General features: G+C 49.2%; 1 protein-coding gene and 1 long non-coding RNA gene across 2 annotated transcripts; both read right to left on the bottom strand.

Moving 5' to 3' along the window:
• Positions 1-2,061: 2,061 nt before the first annotated feature.
• Positions 2,062-12,073, bottom strand: DUSP5 (dual specificity phosphatase 5). Its single transcript, XM_042019295.1, has 4 exons — positions 11,506-12,073; positions 7,168-7,310; positions 5,556-5,775; positions 2,062-3,723 (listed from the first exon to the last, which is right to left on the bottom strand). The coding sequence occupies exons 1-4, from the start codon at positions 11,897-11,899 to the stop codon at positions 3,323-3,325; spliced, it is 1,158 nt and encodes a 385-aa protein (XP_041875229.1). The 5' UTR covers positions 11,900-12,073; the 3' UTR covers positions 2,062-3,322.
• A 2,113-nt stretch (positions 12,074-14,186) lies between these two features.
• LOC121660182 lies at positions 14,187-18,851 on the bottom strand. The gene is made up of 3 exons (XR_006014558.1): positions 18,248-18,851; positions 17,296-17,549; positions 14,187-14,467 (listed from the first exon to the last, which is right to left on the bottom strand). It is a non-coding gene; the product is annotated as an uncharacterized LOC121660182 (long non-coding RNA).
• Positions 18,852-20,010: the final 1,159 nt, after the last annotated feature.

The following is a 20,010-nucleotide window of genomic DNA, read 5'->3' as shown; positions in this document are numbered from 1 at the left end:
CTAGTTCAGCTCCCACCACTACCAGCCTCCACCCTTCAGCTTTGACATTCCCCACACACCTACCTGATCTGAACTTCCATCCTTAGCAATGAGCCACTCAAACCCAAGCCCATTTGGGCTATAAAAGCCCCCTAAATATTCCATCCTACCATATCTGGTGAATTTCCTCAATGCACAAAACACTGTTGGAACTGTTCCTTTCCCTAAGGATGGAGGCACCTATTGTGTGCTGCTGTCTGGGAGCAGAGAACCAGGGGCTCTACCCTGCACATGTGTGTTCAAACACGTTGCCTTTTCCCAGGTAGGTGCCATCCCGATTTGACACACTCACCTTCATATATTAGTGCTCAGATCCTCAGCTCCTTCTTTCCCATGGGAGCAGCATGGCCAGGAAGGGAGGAGGGCACGTACTCTCAGCCCAAAGCCCTGCAGTCAGATGGCTGTGATGTCCCTCAAAGAGGTGGGGTCTGCCAAACTGGCCAAGGGACTGAGCTGGGGACAGAGGTCTCACACTAGCACTGAAGTAGCAGAGCAGGCACCAGCATGAGAACACAACCCCCTGGGAAGCAGTATTTGCATCCCACTCTGACTTGGATTCTGGGACTCCTTCTGCTGGAAGGGGAGGTGGATTGAGACCAGACAAGAAGAGGGGACCCCTGCCCTGGGCAGGAGCATAAACCTTGGTGTCCGATGTCCAGGCATGACAACAAGTCCTCTTCAGGCTCCCCCAGGGCTATGGCCTTCTACCCTTGCTGAATCCCAGCCCAGCATCTCCCCCTACTAGCTCCCGTATCCACCAACACACCGTGCTTAAAGCCCAGGATAAGAGTTCCCTTCCAAACACAAAGCAGCTGCCTTCCCTCTCTGCTAAATACCTGGCTCCTCCACCTGACCTGTGATCTTTTCCAGCTGCCTTGGTCAAATCTGTCAAGGTCAGCAGTCCTTCTGTTAATCCCTTCAGCCCACTGCCTTGTGCTCTACAGGTTCCCATGTTCCATCACTGACTCTGCAGAGGGTTTCAGTTTTCCCATCCATAAGAAACAAAGCTGGTTGTCCACCCAGAAGGGTTTAGTGCAGTTTTAATGAGAACTGTTGGCTGCTCTGTTTCTGTCCAGGTTGTAGGTGTCAGTATTCAGGACACAGCCACTCTCACTAAGCACAGCAGCCTTTCTGCTTGGGTGCTTGTGTGGGCTGAGAGGAAGAAAGCATTTTCCACATTTTCAAGAGTTCCCCAAGGGGTCTAGTCAGGTCTTTCAGGAAATTAATTGATCTGCTCTTACTAGCTCATCTGCCTTACCTCCCTGGCTGCTGGTTCCCATGTTCAGGTTTCCCAGAACCCAGGCGGGGCTGCTGACACATCCCTCTGACACTGGGGGAGAAATCCAATGCACATCCCCAATAAGACCTTCTCATCTATCAGATTTGCTTTCCTGAGGGTAAGAAGTTACAAATGGATGCATATGTGCACACATGCTGTGTAACCCAGATATTTACCATAAATTTTTCAACTCGATAGTTTGGAATTGCACATTATAAATGTGCTGTGGTGATAAGCCAGAAAAAGCCTAGAAACTTCAAGATGAAAAGGGGAATGAAAGGCATCAGACATGCTGGTACTTCTGATCTAATTTTTTTCATTTAAAGAAGTGAAAAGATGAGTGTTACCCACATGATCTGGTTCCTGGTACCCAGAGGTGCCACATGTCACCCACAAGCGTCACTCCAAGGACCAAGGCATGTAACATCCCTTGTCATGGGTTGGAAGGAAGTGGGGGCCATGCCTAGTTCAGATTTTCATCTTCAGCAAGATGGTAAATCTTATATAAAACATGCATGAATCAAAACAGAAGTGCCTGCCTGGCTGCTGGGAAGTGACGCCACCGTGACTCATGTCATTCTGTTTTAAACAATCCTCCCCCTCACCTTCTCCCCTCTGTAGTGATACACCTTGGTGGCTTTTCAGCACAGAGCACAGTGATGCTTTCTCATCTCTTCTACCTTCTTTTTTCTCAGGTGACCTCTCCTGCCACTGAGATCTCCCAAAGTACTTTCGCGGCTCACTCCAAGTACAACAAATAGCTTTATTTTCCTGGCATTTTTTTCCTTTATTATTTTTTATACTCCATAAAAACCATTGCAAGTTTTCTTTCACGTTCATGAGATCTCCTGGAAATTATTGCCATTTCCCATACATATTACATATTTAAAAATAATAAAAAGGCCAACAGACAGAGACACTCATCCTGAACTCTCTGTGGACACAGAAGCCAATGTGAGCAAGACAGAAACCATTTTTTCTGGACAAAGGCTGACTAGAGGTGACCACACACTCTAAGCAAGTCACATAACACTGAAAAAGACCACTTGACCACACATGATACACAAAGGGAACAATTGGGAAGGGATGGAGGAAAAGTTGTCTTGGAGCTGAAAGCTTGTCAGGTTTTTTTGGTGTGAAGTCCAGCAGTTACAGTGTTTTACAGCGTTATCTGATGGGAAGTGGATTCGATGAGGATTTTGGAGACATTCAAGTATTCTAGGGCTGTTCTTAAATAACAGATGGGAGGATAATAGCTCAGCAGGGTAGCTGATAGATGTTAAGTCCCTGCTTTACTTAAAAGCCCATCCAATACAAAGGCAAATACAGAAGTACAGGAAATGCCACACCTGAATGGACCCACTGGTGGGGTTGGTATCCAGTTACACTGTGGACAATACCTGACACTTCAGAGGCTGGAGCAGGAGAGGGGATTTTCACCTGGTTGTGCAACAGTGTCCTGGGAAAGGCATTCCCTCTCCCCACTCCAGCCCTTTGCTCCCTGAAACATGACACAGGAGAGGGGAGGAGGAAAGCCAGAGAAAGATTTGAACAAATATTCACTCCCACCATCTCTGTGGTTGCAAAGGTAGTGCTTTTCATTATGCTTTCTTCCCTGCTGTTGCTGTTTATTGCTTGAAACTTTAAATAAGGGTCTTTTCAAAAATAAGATGGGAAGGAGATGGGAACTGAGAACACACTAAATGGATTTCTCATGGTTCTCCAGGAATCTGGAAATACAGTAGTGGGTGCACGTTGTGTGGTTAAAACCCTAAAAAAGCACTTTGTATTTTTTTTAAAAAAAGGACAATAAAAGTTCAGAAAACCTGCCATGCTTAGACCACTTGCATCTTACAGTCACAGCGTATGGGAAGTATGATCCATGACAACCACTCCATCTCAGAGTAAGTGGATGAGGTTTCTCTATTGCACATTCATGAAATGTTCTTGTTGGGGATCACAGTTTGGATCAGGACCACACCAGCTCTGGGCCCCCCACGGTGTTCAGCAGGACGAAGACGCTGTCATTGGGCTGAGCTTCAGCTGGTGGACAGGAGAGTGGATGGGCACAGAACTCAACACTGAGGTAGGAAAGGCAAAGCATGAGCCCTCAAAGTTTTTGCCCAAAGTCAGTTCCTCTGCAAAGAAAGATGCAGCTTCTCTTTTGCATGAGGCGACAGGGGGGCTGGGGGTGGAAGACAAGATCTCTGACTCGTATTGTAGCAACTGGCCCATGAAACCAAAGTTTGGTGAGATCAGGCTGCGGCGCTGCTTGATGTAATCGAAGGCTTCATCCAGGCGCAGCTTCTTTGTCTTCATGAGATAGGCCATGCAGATGGTGGGGGAGCGCGAGATGCCTGCCTCACAGTGCACCAGGATCTTGCCGCCTGTTCGCCTGACGTAATCTGAGGGAAAAGCCATTACAGACATCAGTTATTTTTTGGGATGGAGAGGACACTGTGGCACACCCAGAGCTGGGGCAGGACACAGCCAGTCTACCAGCAAGGAGAGGCTTGCTCTTCTGCTGGGTGCTAAGGGTGACATGGAGATCAAAAGACAAAGAGGACAAAACCCAGCCTGTGATGGACCTGAGCTGAAGATGACACTTGGTTTCAGAATCTGTGGATCCTGATTTGGTTCTTTTTGCATTTTTTAGGAAAGTCCTTTCCTTTCTCTTTCTCTGTGCCTACTTCTCTTTTGGAACAACTGACATTGCAGAACATTGTGATACAGGCAATGCTTGCGTTTGCTGTACCTACATTTCTCTACCTGTGGCTCAAAATGTTGTCTCAAGCTCAGCCTGGCCAGCCCTCCCACTACCTGGTCACTCAAAAACTGCAGGGGCTCTCATCATCTTTGCTAGAAAAAGAGAATTTTCCTTCAAAATCCTAACTCCCTGCTTGGCGAGTTGGCAGCAAACAGCAGTACCAGGAGGTGAGCCCTTGGTGGGTACCCTTGGGTGGAGAGGCTGAGCCCAGTCTGTGGGGCCTCACCACAAAGCACACAAGCACTGGTAGGCAGTTGCTAATTACAGCCTGGTTAAAGGATGCTTGGACTTAAGTCAGGATATAAAAGGCTTATGCAAAGCACCCATTTTACACAACAGGAGCCACTGTGGTTACTCACACAACACAATGATTGTTATTAGATTAAAGAGAATGTGCTTAAAATAAGCCCTTTCCACACAAAAACGCTGTTCAAAAAATAGACCTTTCTCTGCTCTATTGCCTTGAGCAACATGTTCATGCTCCAATTTATGGATAACTGTGAGTGAAACACACAGAGCTGAGGAAGTTATCATTTGCCTGCCTTCAATTGTCTGCCAGGGGACTGGTGCCACCACGACCAGTTATATTTAGCTACTGCACAAAGTTAAGGAAGACATGGGTTTGAGTCATCCCCAGCATCTACACCACATGCCCAATTTTAAAAGAAAGTGAAAATTAAAGTCATCCTCAAAATCTGGGAAATTTCCAAGTGACTCGACATCTATCAGAAAGGGTTGAGGATAGGACAGAAATGTGCCATAAATTATTGTTTCCCTGAAAGGTGTGAGATGTCCCTTACTGGGAAGGAAAAGGACTTAGAGTGCACCCTCAAGTCAGGTTTTTGTAATTCTGCCTGCACTGTTGAAGGACTCAAACTCAGCTGAGCAATGAGTCTAGTGAGTCTGTAACCTTGTTTTATTCTTTCTCTCTTGAATATTCCCGGAGAGCAACAGCACCGATTTCAACGTGATCTCCACCCAGGTGCAGGCTTCTCCACCCCACCAAACCATCTTGTGCTTCTCAGGGAGCATCCTCTCTCTTGTGCTCCCTGGCACAGCTCTTGTTCACGCACCCACTCAGCCAAATGCAGGAAGATTTGAAAGGGAATGGGACAAGTTTTCTAAAGGCCTCCTAATTTTTTTGCACTGGAGTGTTTGATAAAGGCTGAGATACCGGTATGATCAAAAGGAGGAATGGAAAGAGCTCTGAGATAAGGGGGGACAATGGATTTCTAAGACCCCGCCTTTGGGATATCTCAGCACAGTAAGGCAATAAGATGACTGCTTCACCTGGTTGTTACTCAGTCTGGCATGCAGGTCCAAGGAACTGGGGTTTTTTCCTTCACAAAATTCAGTAGACTTTGATGTGTATTTTATTTTAAAATTAATTAAATGAATTTTTAATTGATTTTACATTTTAAATTAGTTTAAAATACATCAAGATCTGAAAACTTGTTCATTTGTACCTACCAATGAAGTCTATGGCTTCCTGGAAGTGAGAGCTGATGTCTGCTGTGTGACTGTCCTCCACTGGGATCCACTTGTAGCAATACTGGTCTTTGAAGGACTCTGAGCTTTTCCTGGAGACATTTAGCAGGGCTGTGATGTGTAGGTTGGCGAGAAATTCGCACTTGGAAGCATGATAGGCACTACCAAGGTAGAGAAAAGGCAGGATTTCGACTGGACCACCCTGGAAGAGAAGGAGCGAAAACATGTAATTCTTTTTTCAAAAGTCCTGCAACCTAAGAGCAATCTGTGTGGGTGCCTGCTCCCTCCCTCTCTGGCTTTTTTGGACCCCAGTGCTGCTGGCCAATGAATCAGTGCCATGGCAAAGCCCACACAGGAAAAATGTTTTAATTTTCTTGTCCACATCTGCAAGGTACAAAGTCAGACCCAACCCACTCATGTGGAGGATGTTTGTGGCTTTCTTTAAAGTGCTGCTCCTTGCAGTGCACCCAAAGTGCTTTCATATGTGGTGCCCATTCCCACTGAGGCTTTACTGAAATAGGGGCAAAGCAGGGAGCCATGTCCAGCAGGGAGGAAGATGAGGACAGAGGAAGAGGCTGCTTTAGCTCAGCCAGGGCTTAGCCCCTCTGGTCACATCTCCAGAAGTGAAACAAAACAAAAAAACTGGATCTAGGCTCCCCATCCCCCTTCACCCCACACCGCTCTGGAGCATAGCACCTGCTGCGTCACCCACCCTGAGACGTCGTCTCAGTTCCTCCTTCCTCAGCACAAGCAAAGGCTGGATGACGAGATGGCAAAAGAAAAGCCACCATCTGATGCGGCTTTCTGAGCTGGCAGGTAACTTTCCATGATGCGCAGGAGCTGCTGCCACCCCCCAGCTGCAAGAAACTACCTTTCCACTCCCCCTGAACTGCCCACATGGTGGGTTCCCATGCATCAGGGACAGCTGGCAGCCAGCCAAGGCAGTGGGAGGACACCTGGTGTGGGAGGTACTCCCAGGAGAGCAGAGGCATCACGAGGGGACTCCCCTGAGCAACAGGAAACGAACGCCCTGGCGGAAGCGTCCTGACCGCAGGGTGACATCTCGGAGCACACATAATCATGACGACTTCCCCCGTGGAAACCCCACTTCCCCTGCCCAATGGTGGCTCTCGAGCCATTGCCCCTTCTCAGAGGCACTGGCCCCCTTGCCAGCCTCAAATTCCTCCTGGGATGTCAGAGGAGACATGGACAAACTCCTTTGTCTGCTGGAAAAATTACACTCTTGGCAGCCTCTCCCCTGCCCATTTTCAGTCTCCTGTGGAGGTTTGAGCTGCTGATGGCTCATGCTGCCTGCGTGTGTGATAAGAGAGTTCATAAATACAGTTTTGGGGCTAGATATGGTGTTTTGCCTCCTTCTGTTGCCTAATTTTGAAGCCAGGCAGAGATGATGCTGACCAGCAGCCCACAAGGGCAACTTATTCAGCACACAGGCTGTCAGCCTGGACTGTGACAACTTATTGACGGCCCACGGCAGCACCAGGACCACTGACACCCTGCCAGCCTCCAACAGAGCCTGGTGGCAGCAGGGAGAAGTCCCAAGGGGAGGGTCACCCGCCGCAGCCATGACACACACCTGGTCATAAGCGGGTTTGTGGTTGGCACTCTGCTTCTCACAGTGGCTGGCAAGGTTTCTCTCTGACTCCGTCCTCTCTGGGGAAATGAGTTTTCCATCCACGCAGCACTCAGGATATTGGGAGTTAAAGGTTTCATATCCCCCTAGGGAAACAACAGCAAAAAGAAAGATATATTTGCCCTCCCAAGGACTGGTTTAATTCAAGTGAAGGACGAATGAAGCTTCAGCACTTGCAATGCAGTGGGATAGCAGTGCACAGCAACGAGCTCCAGGGGAGAGTTAGTGAAGGATAGTGCTCCTCTGGGAAAATGGGTTTGCTTAAAAGGCTTTGGGCACCCAAGGAAAACCTCGGATACCACTGACAATTATTAACTTGCCAAAAGCCAGTGAAACCATACTAAAGCTGTTAGTGAATGTAATTCTGTTGAGTCTAGCAACCATTAACTCCGGTGCGGCGGGGACTAAACTCCCTCCCTCTGGGTTTTATACATGAACACTAATGCCAATGTTTGAGGAAAGATTTCTGTACTCAAAAGTCATCTTTTCTAAACCTGTCATTATATATACACTGTGAAAACACACAAAATATTTTATTTGCATTTTTAAATGGACATAAACACAAGAGCGGGATGCTTGCATCTGTCTCATTAATCACCACCATGCACGGGACAGGGAAGTAATGAAGATGGTCCCACTGAAACCAATCTATTAAATAACAGCTATAAAACTTAATGAAATCCTGTGACAGCATTTGACAACTGAATAGCCCCACATGAGCTATTCTGCACAGTTAAGTACTGCATTCATTTCATTCAGTGCGCTGCTAATGAAAAGGAATTAATCCTTTTATTACATTGTTACTCAAAGTTTGTCGTCGGCTAAATTGTTGCCTGTTTCCAGGCTGGGAATAATTCTGCATGGAAGCACATAATCTCCAAAATGAACCTGAATCAGTCAGGTAGCAGAAGCAGCCTGAAAACGTCAGTGGTGTGCCACATGTCTGCCACCTGTGCTTTTTCAGAGCAGAAAGGAATGGCTCATGAACAGCTACATTCAATAATCCTTCAGAGTGTGGCCCTCAAGTAAACAAGTCTTGGAAAGCAAAGCCTCCCCTTGTGATTTGTTCACCTGCAACTGTTTCACCCTGATAAGCTGTTTCGGTGTGGGTGCCCGGGTGCAAGGAAGGATTTTGAAATAAGGGAAGTACTGAAGACCAGAGCAGCTACAGGACCCCCACCAGCCTCGCTGCCAGGGCTGCCTGGTACAGCCACCTCTGATATTTCAGCCCCTCAATGCTGGTGTCTCATCTGTTTGCAATGTTTGAGCAGATGTGTGCTCAAATTCATGATGTGCTACTGTCGCCTACTCATTCCTGCCATGAAGTCCTCATGTTGCAAGTGGCCAGCATGATCCAAAGCCCACTGAATGTGATGAAAGTCTGTTTTCCATGACAGAAGGCAGGAGAGTGACTTTATAGTCACGGGCACTCAGCACCTGCACCTTTCCTCCTGCCCCCAGCCACATTCTGCCAGCTCATTCCAGAGCTCACAGCATGAGGCAGTGGTCAAAGCAGTCAAGTGACCATGGAGACCATGGTGGTGGTGGGAGGTGCTTGATAAAATGATATCCACAACAACTGGGTTGAAAAAATGATATCCCTAACAACTCACAGTGTGAGAAAACAACAAACACAAGAAGCTCTACAGAGTTCCCTGATCTCCAACTGCCCTTCATGGGGTGAACTTTTAAATCCTCTTGTTTTGCATAGCTGACCTTACCTTCCCTCAACACCCCAGCCATTGCCATCGCATAGGAAAAATATGTCCAGTTTATATAAACAGCCATTATCCCCATTTACACCCCCTGTTGTTGTTTTTACTCTTGAATGAACACAGAAATCTGCCTGAGACAAATCTGCGTGTGTGTTTGAACAGACATGCATGTCTCGTGTCTCCTGGGGCAGCTAACACATGCAGCTGGTGAATGGTTAATTACAAGCCTTGGGGATCAGGATATTTGCAGACCATTCTTACAGTGAGTCATCTGCTCATCCCGTCCTCCAGCAATCTCCCCTCTTCCCCCTCCCCACTCAACCTACCTTCCCTGAGGTCATTTCTGCAAATACTCGGTTGCTCATCACAGAGAGCTGAGCTGCACTTCCGTTTTAATCAATAAGTAATAGAATCGTTATCAGCACCAAGGGAGGATCTGTTATTTTATCTTTCTTTTTCCCTGAGACACAACCACTCTCACCGTGCTGGTGCTGAGCTCACCCAGAGTGAAACTGCACCTACACAGACAAAAGATGTGACCCTGCAAGCCAGAAAGCAAGGGAGGGAGCAGGGCCTGGCACGCAAGACTCTGTGCCAGCTGCCGCCCCTGGGACCAGATACCCAGGATCTTGATGACCTAGTGGGGTGGGGGTGACCTCCTCATATCTTATTGCAACGAGACCCCCTTAGCACTTAAGTAGCCAACACCTCCTCCCATCTCCATGCCTAGGTAGAACAGGAATATAAGGGGAAACCTCAATGTCATTTTTTCCTCGTGGTTTTACAGCCCAGTATTTGCAAATTTGGTAGTGGAGGCTTCCAAAGGACCCTTTCTCCTGATCAGAATCCAGTGTTCCAGGGTGATTTATATCCCCACTGTTCCAAGGATCTTCCCCCAGGCCACCATAGCTTCGTGGGGGTCCATGACCCCAGTGAATCATCAGTGCTGCCCACTGAGTCATGGGCCTGAACCTGCAGCCCGGAGCACTTCCAGCAAAGCAAAAGGAAACTGCAGCAGGAAAAGGAGGAAACTTTCTCATAAACAGAGAGGAAATGTCTTTAGCCCCAAATCGACAGGCTTTTATGATAAGACACTTCACAACTCATAAGAGGTACAAAGCAGAGCCTACACTAATCCCTCACCCCGGATAAACTACCCACAGCCACAGTCACCACTTCAAAGTGTGGGACTGGCACATGAGGAGGAATGGATGATCGTGTGGCCAAACGAGCAGTCTGAGAGTCAGCAGAGCTTAATTCAGCCCCTGGTTTGCCACAGACTTCCCACTGTGACCTGGAGATATTTCTTCGTCTCTAGTTTAGCATGGTCCCTAAGGATTTGACTGGCACAGTACCAGCATCTCTGCCCTCCAGTAGCAGAATTTGTGCTTATAGGATGACTGTCAGACCCCAGCAAAGGCTGATAGAGCCAGGGAGGTGGCAAACAACCTGGGGAACATCCCCGTACCTCGGTACTGGGCAATACCCCGGCTGAAGATGCCTCTGCCCCAGCGGGTAGGTCATCACAGGAGGCACAAACTGGGTACCTCAGGACAAAAAACTAGTGATAAAAGGCTTATTAAACGGGAATCAACCCTGGCCCAGGAGAGCACAGAGGCAGGCTTTATTCAAGAAACATCGCTTGGTTTTCCCCTCCGTTTATGGCCTCATAGTATGGCAAGGGGGGTGTTTAGAAACTCCTGCCTCGGCGTGGTGCCACTGCGGGAGCCCCGCGGCAGCCGCGTGTGCGGGGCTTCGGGCGGGAGCGGCCCCGCCCGGGCACGGCCCCGCTCCCAGAGCGGGTGGGGGCTGCGCTGAGAACACCGAGAGCAGAAGGACAAAGGCGCTGCCAGGAGAAGCGGGGGGGGACACAGGGGCAGGAGGACAGGGAAAGGGCGGGCTGCTATGCTCGCTATGTTATTTATCGTTTTATTACCCCGAGTTACACGGAACGAAAACAAAGAACCGCAATCGAAGGGCTGTAATACACGTGAGGGGAAGGAGGTATTTTTGTCCCCCGACGAACCCCGGAGTTTCGGCTCTAGGTTTCCCCTGCCAGCGTCGATGTGCCCGATGGAGAGAAACCTCTCCGCCCTCGGTGGAGGGGAGGGCATCGGTCCCAGAGTTTTGGGTGCCCAAGGCAGGCCTCCCCGTGTCACCGGGTGGAAAGCGAGTAGAAGTGGCCTCATCTCTCCTCATACCCGCGGGGCTGATTTTGTTTCCCACGCAGCGCCAATGCCTCTCCCCCTTTGATAATCTGCAACTTTTACTCTTCTTTACTGCTATTCTCTGCTTTTCCCTCAGCCTCTCAAACGCGTGGCAGGGGTGAGCGGAAAGGCATTTCGGCTCAGCCGGCAGAGTCTATCCGGAATTTATTTCCAGTAGGTGGAAAAGAAACAAAATCCCGGTGTTACCTCCCTGCCCTCCACCAATAATCAGGTTCACTGTAGGGCGAAGGAGAGGGAAAGGGAGCACCTCGGGCCGCTGCCAAACGGGGGAGCTTTGAGGGTCGATCGCGCCGCTCCCCCCCAGCTCCCGTCCCTCGTGTTCCCTCGACCCTTCTCACCTTTCAGGAAGCAGACCCTGGCCCCAGCCTCCGGCAGGCTGGAGAGCAGGGCGTTGAGGACGATCTGGGCTGTGCTGTCCTTCTTCAGCTTCTGCCAGTGGCCCGTGCTCTGGTCCAGCACCACCACGGCCGCCAGGCGGGCGGCCCCCGCCGTCCCCTCGCCGCCCAGCAGCAGCCGGGCTCGGGCCGCGGCGTCGGGCACCACGAAGTGGAGCGGCACGGCCCCGCCGCGGGCCCGCCGCATCACCACCGAGTTGAGGTTGACATTGAGCGAGCCGCGAAGGCAGGAAGCCGAGTAGGACAGGTAGGGCCGGCAGTCCAGCACCAGGCAGCGAGAGGGCTCCTTCCGCAGCAGCTTCCGCAGCTGGCGGCAGTCGAGGGACGTGACTTTCATGCCGGCCGAGGGTCGCGCCCCGCGGCAGCCGGGGCAGGAGCGGCGAAAGCGGCAGGAGGGTGCCCGGTGCTAGCGCGGAGCCGGCGGCGATGGGATGGGATGGGACGGGACGGGACGGGACGGGACGGGACAGAGGCACCGCGGGGCCGCACCGAGCCCGGGTAGGGAATCCCGGCCGGCGCCGCCGGGTATTTATATGAATGGAAGGCCGGGCCGTGACGACACTGCCCATATAAGGGGAGTGACGCGCCCGCCTCCCAAACATGGACATCCCCCGCCCCGCGCACCGCCCCCTGGCGGGGATCCCCTCCCTCCCTGGCGGCTGTAGGTCAGGCTCAGAGGCAGAGGAAGCTGAAAAATGCTGCAAAAATTCTCCACTCATCGGCTGAGGCTCATCCCGACATCACCCCCGCCCCCTCCTCAGACTGTCAGGAGAGTAGGGAAGCGTGCCGGGGGGGGCAGAGGAGAAGGAGGAAAGGAAGGAAGAAAGGAAGGAATGGCAGCGTTGGGGCAGGCTTCTTGCACCAGGTTGCGAATGGAGTTTCAGTTCCCCTTATTCCCCCCTCACTGTGTATCCTCACCCCCAGCAAAGCCTGAGCCCAGGCAGGCCTGCCCGCGAGAGCTCTGCTGCTCGTAGGATGGGAGCTGTTCGCTCCTAGATCCCCTTGGAAAGAGTTGGGTCCCCTGCTCAGGCCATGGTTTGCATCAAGGCAGCTTTGGTAAGCGAGTGATCAGTTCCTGGGGAACAACCCCGAGGATCCAGTTACTTGGCCCGAGGTTTACAGCCTGGCAGCTAAGGAGCAAACAAGGAGTAACAGACTGGGACAAAGCAAGATGTGTCATTTCTGCAAAATTAATGAATGCTCTGAAGCAATGGGGACAAGGATGAGAGGGCCACCTGCAACATGAAAATTGCTGGTATGGCTTTTTGAGGGGAGAGTCTAATGTCCCTTTCCTTGTGGCTGCAAGATTGTGTCTCAAGGACTTGCAAAACTTACACCACAGACCACTGACTGTGCCTGTGTCCAGAAGTCATGACACTAAGACGCACAGGAATTAGGAAATTTGGCACTTGCCCTTTCCTTGTAGATAGTTTTGTAAAGAGACCAAAAAGAAGAGTGGAAATTCCTAGAAGAAGTTAAACAAAAGGATGAGCTTCAGCCAAGCTCATTACAGCCTGGGCAGATGACAGTGGAGCTATCTAAGAGCAGGGTGTCATTTATTCTGATGGTGCCCTGAAAGAATGCTCACCTCAACAGCAGGCAGGAAGTGCCATCCCTGCCTCAAATTGCCTGCAGCTGAAACAGAGAAGCATGAAAGAGACTGTGCAAAGAAAATGTTCAAGCTGATTGAAAGAATGGCAACTACTGGTTTAGAAGCAACTCCTCCTCCTCTTCCTCTTTCAATCCCCCTACAGCCCACCCATCTGGCTCCTTCTAACCTGACCCCCCCCACTCCCCTCCTCTGAGTCAGCCAGGGTATGAGGTGGAACAAAAATAGAAGTAGCTTGTGGGTAGGGGCAGATGTTCACAGCGCATCTTAGCGTGGGTGTTGTCTTCACCTGGCCACTGCCATCACGGCAGCCTGGCTCCTTCCCTTTCCCTGCACCCACCCTGGGACGCAGCTGGGCATTGTCAGAGCCTCATGGCTGGGTGAGACCCACGTGCCAGCACGGTTCCCGTCAGAACTGGGTCACCACAGCTGTGCCAAAAACCTTCACATGGACTAGATGGAAAATCTGGCATGGGCAGGGGTGGTGTGACCTAGTCCTGCTCACACAGGAAACCTCCACACCACCTGAACACAACCCACCTTTCCTGCGTCTCAGCCCCCAGCTTCAGGAGCTGCTGCTTCCTCTCTGAGAAGCAGCCTGCTTCCCTTCGGACTCAGACCCCAGTAACAGCTCAGCTGGCAAACTGGTCCCAGTGGGGCATAGAGAGGGGAAGAGGTGCTGTGGGCAGATGCTAGCGTGCTCCTCCCTCCGGGGAGGAAGGAGGGGGCCAGCGCAGTCACAGTATCATTTCCTCTCAGGAAACCCAACTGAAACGTGGAGGGGTGAGAAAGAGAGCTTTTTTCCCCTCCACACTCCTGCTTGAAGTGATAGTTCTGAAGCCGGGGCAAAATACCCCAGCCCAGAAAACAAGTTCTCTGGAGAGTACCTGAAGTTTGGCCTACGCTGGTGGCAGGGTTTATATCATCAGACCTGACCTGCAGCTGACCTTCCTCCTTTTACACACCTAATGCTGAGCATCCAAACAACTGCCTTTCAGTAGATTACAGCTCTGCCTTTGTTTCTTAATGGAGTGAGTCATGACCACCTTTTTATTAGGAGAAAATAACAAGGCTAACAACAGCAGTACTAATGTTTCCTCTGCTGCAGGGTGCTGGATGCAGTGTCCCTGACTTCTTTGCCCACCAGCAAAATGTCTCAGTTGTACTTGGAAACAGATGAGCAATCGGGGTTGAAGCTGTCAGGGCTGTGGGATGGACATGGATACTCTTTCCTGCTGGAGCAGCTCCTTCATTTGTCAGATGCTCCCAGTCAGAAGAGAGAAAGGGCCTCGATTCCTGTAAATGGAAGTTGTTGAGTAAATTAAACCACTCTTTTCTCTAGGTAGGAAACTCCCCTCCTCCCTGCAGCATTTTACATCATTCCCACTTAGGTTCTGCTGCATCTCTCTGCTCCTCCTCCCGCTTCCCCCTGATAATCTCCCAGGCTCTTTCAGCCTTTGTCTTGGGCTTTTATCGGGGCTTTCAGATCAGCTGGTCCTTTCCTTTTCTTCCAGGCTGTATTTCCCCTAACCTAGCTCATTCTTCCCTTCTCCCCTCCCCACCTCCTCCAGGCTCTTTGTTTCTGCCTGTTCTCAGTGCTGCAAAGGGAAACTTTCTCGCTGCAGCTGGGGAGAGGTGGCCCCAGTTCCTGGGGGGTGCGGCTGGACCTCCACCCCAGGGAACAGCATCCTGAAGGATCTGTTATATATCTGAATAAAACATCCTGATGTTTTATTCTCTCCAAACTGCCTTTTGGAGAGAATAAAACTCAAAAGAAGCTTTAAAAGGGGGCTTACATGAATAAATGAACACCATTTCTTGGGACGCAAAAGAGACAGGCTCAGCCAAGTTTCTAGGGCTTGACTTGCCTCAGCTGAGACACGGGACGGCCTGTGCTGCATGTTACAAATGTGCTTGCAACTCCAAAGAGTTAAGACCAAACCTCAGCGAGACCAAAGGTGAGAGAAAGCCAATGAGCTCCTGGAAAGGAGACCGAGGAGAAGGCAGACCAAGGATCATACATGAGATAGGTCAGGGAGGTGTTACAGAGAGTAAATAAGTGCCATGAAGTCCTAGTCTGGGGCTTGAGCTTCATCATATCCCTGCTGGGGCACAATCCTGAACCAAAATCCTCCTGTTGGTTGTGAAATGCAAGAAATTCCTCAGATGAACAAAGCATAGCACAAGGCAGCAGAGAAGATGGGTTGGCATTCCTTTAATGTTATTAAGTTTTCCATATCATCAGTTTCTAATTTTGGAGTGGCTGATGTCAAAACACTTACAGGACAAGCAGTGAGATAAGTTTGTACCAGTAAATGGAGAGCTGCAAGACACTTAAATTTATACCCAGGGCTAAGGTCAGCTGAGCAGTGGCAATAGGAGTTTGTCAAGCTGAGACCTCATTGGTGTCATGACTTGGGCATTCATGAGATAAAGTCTAGGATCTAAGATCAGATCATGATCATTCATCTCGTTACGAATTTCTCTCAGTCTCAACAGAACACCTGTTGCCAAAAGCTGATTCTACAGGGTGAAAAGCACTGTCAGATGGAGAGGAGTTGCCTGCACTCAGCATTTCTGAAAATTCAGCTGAAAGGGAATCTCAGTCTTAGTTTGATTTTTACCTGACTCATGCCTACGTGACTGTGACTGCACTGACTGCTGTAAGCTGCTGTCAACAGCTACAGTCAGGAGTGAAAGAGGAATGAACTAAACCTCCTGCCACTTTTTAGAAGCCTCTGTTCCTTCTGTTCCACTAGCTGGTGGCTTAACCCTGCATACAGATGGAAGATAATTTTTAAAACAGGGAATCCATCTATCTGCACAATCAAGTTTTAATTTCTCTGCTTGCCTGATATGGCCCAGAGCATCGTGAGCCATATTGATGGAGCACTTGCCAGACCCAGTTATGAATGTAAAGAACCCATCTTCCCATTTTCAACCACGTACTATCCCTGGGGTAGCTGCAGTAATTGCTTACATGGGAAAATGATTTGTGTAGTTAGCTGCCTTTAATGTGAGACAAAGCCCTTTTGTTCTTTTATCAACTTGCCAGTTCTCATTTGTTCTTTTCTCTTCCTGCCATGGCTTCCCTGCATGTATTTCTTGCCTTCTCATCCTGTCTCTTCCCTTTTCCTGGATGTATTTCCCAGGAACCTGCTCCTATTCTGCATTGGCAGATCTCCCTGCACTAACACAGCCATCACCAGCCTGGCTGGGCTTTCATTCACGTCTATTCCTGCCTTTCTATACCCAACTAACCTGTCATACTGCAAGTCCTTGTGTGTGGTTACTGCTTCTTTAGACTGTTGTGAGACACCAAGTAACATAAAATATTCCTACATATGGTGTTTAATTAGATATTAGGACAAGCATATCTTGAATAAATGCTGTATAGTTCAGTCCAGATCTTTTGGAAGCAAATCTTATCATCACTGAATCTGATTCCCTCTGCCTTGGTCTTTCTGACTGACTCATTTCTTAAGCACCAGGTTGCCTAGAGGCTATAATCACATAAGTATAATCCACTGCACAGTGTGTGTTACTATGCCCACTCCACTGAGAATGAGTACAGCTCCTGGGTACAGAAATGACTTTTTAAGCCCAAAATGAAACAGCTCATGCTTTTAGCTGAGAATGTTTTGGAGCCATTTCAGTAGGCTACACAGATATAAGCAAACAAACACATTCAGTAAAACCCCCCACACCCCTGTTATCTATAGCACTGCCAGTAACAAGAAAAATTCCCACCTCACAGCCCCTGCTTGTTTTCAGGGGTCCCCAGGCATGGTGCAGTCAGGGCAGGGCAACCAGTGGGTCATGGTGCAGACTATAAACGACCTCACTTACTCCAGCACAAGCATGGCACTGCACATCCCATGCCCAAAAAGCTCTTTATCCCACCTTTGCGAACAGAAAACAAGCAGAAAGTAGATCTTGGCTTTGGTCTGCCCTCTGGATATCATCTTAGATGGTGTTTCTGGGTGTCTAGAAGGCAGCTGTGGGGAAAGGGGAAGCGGCTGGAGCCGGTGGGCTGGGGGAGGCTGCAGCCACCGGAGCTGTGGAGGGGAAGCAGATAAAGCAGAGCTCCCCTTTCCCAGCCGTAACACGGGTAATGGCCTTACAGGGAAGCCAGGACAGCTGCTGGAGTGCTGGCGCTGCGGTCGCTCCCTGTGGCTGCAGGGTGCAGTTCTCCATGGCTGAGGGCTCCAGGAACAGGCTCAACAAATCTCTGTCCACAAAAACTTACACACAATCGATCCTGCCTTGGGCTACAGGTGGGCTGGATGACCTTTCAAGGAGTCTTCCTACAAATCCTTGTTTTAGAGGATTATGTGGGTCACGTTCAGGCACACATGCCTGTGACTTGGTAACCGTCCTAAAATTAAATGGCAAAATAACCCGAATTAATAACTTGATAAATTTATTTCTTTTTACTGAGTGTCCTCTCTGCTCAAGTTGCTCTGTGGTTACTTCAAATATTGTCTCCCTCCCTCCCTTGACACTGAATCATCCAGAGAACAAAAAAATAAATAATTTGAATGAAATATATTTTTCCCAAAATAAACCCAGTGAAATAAACTTGTAAAAGAGAGGAAATAGTTTACATCTTTTATGTTCCTTTCTTCTAGGTTCCTACTTACTTAACCCCATTTAAACTTTGCATCAGCTTATTACATCCGGTGAAAGTACACTACAGCTTATTAAAATTTAAAGCTGTTACTCCAAGGGAAAACACTGAAAGCTCTTTTATGGATTAGCCAAGCCAGCAGGATGTGGCTTCGACTTTGTATCCTTTTGGTGGCAGAGCCCACTTGAGCATCTTTATAAAATAAACCTCCCCCATCACTTTGGGCTCATTTTAGTTTTCTTTGCACCAAAGTGTTTCGTGCAGTAGGACTACATTCCACCCCTGTATTTCACAAGCAGAGTAAGAGGGTACCATACACTAACCCCTGAAATACAGAGCTATATTTAAGGTAAGGTAAAATGGAAGTAAATACCAACAACAATGACATTCATTTAAAAATAGGAGAGTTAAAAATAATGGATGATACCTGCCATGCTTTTGCTCACCTCTGTCCTGTAGGAAGAACACGATCTGAGACCAGCAGGATATGAGTGATGATTTGTACTGGTATTATCAAACACACAGTTGTACCACTGCAGCACCTTGGTTTCTTTTAAGTCAACTTTGTATTGGAAACCCTTGCCAATACAATGCTGCTGCGTATAATATGAGCCTTCACCACAGTTTCCTACTGACAGAAAAGAGCCTGTGGGGTGACACAGCTGATTTCCTCTGCAGCTATAGCAAATAGCCTCTTGCACAAGAACTCTCGTGCCAGAAACTGCCTTGCCCATCGGTGTGCAAACTGCACCCCAGCAAGCAGGGCTCAGGTCCTTAGTCCTCTGGTCCCTCAGCTTCAAGCCCATTTAATCCCACTTGCTATTACTTCCTCCCTGAAGGCTTGGGAGTCTGGAAGAGGCCAATGTATCAAATTTAAAAGGGGGATTTCCAAGTTTATTAAGAGTCTCTTGTTTATTAAAGAGAATAAAAGTCTTCAAAGCCAAGCCCTTCCCAAGTTTCTCCTGGGAAATGACCCTTCTGACAGAGACTGCTCAGAGTGAAGGATCTCTAGGGCTACCTTATAGCCTACAGCTAGCAGAGGGTCCCATCTTACAATCCTGATAAAGAAAGTAACAGCCAGTCCTTCAGAGCATGAGAAAAATGCTCCCCCTGTAAACTGCTGCTTGCTCCATCCCTTCTGCACCCAGCAGATTCAGCTTTGCTTTCCTTTGCCAAGATATCAGCAGAAAGGTCCCAGCAGAGCCAGTAAAGGGGCTCCATGCTGGAGGGGCTGCACCATCTATCACTATCCTTTCCTCCAGCTCTGGGGTGTGGAGTGCAACCTCTGGCTGAAGATCAGCACAAAACCATCACATTTCATACCAATGCAGCTGTTTGCTGCCTGACTGTGTGCTGGGGGTCCCACAAAAACGTGGCTTTGGGGCTGCAAGCTTTGGCAGTCTTTATTATTCATGAACTGTGAGCAGGGACTTCAGTCATTCAGCATCATGCTGCTCTCTGCCCACATGCAGGAAAATCTAGAAATCCAGGGGAAGAAAATGTGCCTCAGTGCAAACTCACCATCCCATCAGAGCACAACGAAGAGGGCATTCAGGCTGCTCTGGAAGCATCTGTGTAGGCAGAAGTTGACTCACAGGGAAAAAAAGGTGGGAAGAGAATGGGGCTGAGCTGGGAAACAATTTGTCACTTGCCAGAACATTTGTCCAGCATTGCTTTCAATGATACTGGAAGTCCAGTTTAGGAGTGGGTGGCAAAGTGAGCCTCCATGCCAGTTGCTCATCTCTCTTCCCACCAGCCTCCTCCTCCAGAAGCATGGCACAGACACGAATGTTTCCTTTCCTGCATCCCTGGGATCTCTCAGAAGCCCCTTAAGAGACAGTGCTCTGGGAAGCAGTGCTGTATCAGCAGTGTGGCTTGAGGGGCAGTTTCCCAGTTGGGAAGGCTGGTCACTGGGACATGCCTCCACCTCAGCAGTGCTGCTTTGGGAATAGGGACATCTGTCACATCTTCCTGGCTGAACCACTGACAGTTTCAGTTGTTTACAACACATCTTTTATCTACCAGGAAGGGGAAAAATATATATTTGGACTGATTTAGAAAGATCTTGGGCACCTGAACCCAAGGAGCTTAAAGATACACAAACCCAGGTTTTCTTTTAGAAACCATTCCACCAAGGGAGGTCAGTCCTAGAGAAACTGTTCACTGTGCAGAGGTGGCGTTCCTGGCATACCACTCGAGCCTACAGACA

Source organism: Corvus kubaryi, unplaced genomic scaffold (assembly GCF_017639235.1).
Source record: "Corvus kubaryi isolate FWS band 111438036 unplaced genomic scaffold, C.kubaryi_AGA036_p1.0 138, whole genome shotgun sequence".
Lineage (NCBI taxonomy): Eukaryota > Metazoa > Chordata > Aves > Passeriformes > Corvidae > Corvus > Corvus kubaryi.
Note: the sequence above shows the minus strand (reverse complement) of the source record. Positions and strands in the feature narration are given on the sequence as shown.

Excerpts from the sequence above, each read along its gene's own strand:
- DUSP5 (XM_042019295.1), bottom strand. The coding sequence starts at position 11,899 with ATGAAAGTCACGTCCCTCGACTGCCGCCAGCTGCGGAAGCTGCTGCGG. Across the intron at positions 5,776-7,167 it reads ACAAACCCGCTTATGACCAG|GGTGGTCCAGTCGAAATCCT; the intron begins GTGTGTGTCATG and ends CTTCTCTTCCAG. Across the intron at positions 3,724-5,555 it reads GGAAGCCATAGACTTCATTG|ATTACGTCAGGCGAACAGGC; the intron begins GTAGGTACAAAT and ends CTTTTCCCTCAG.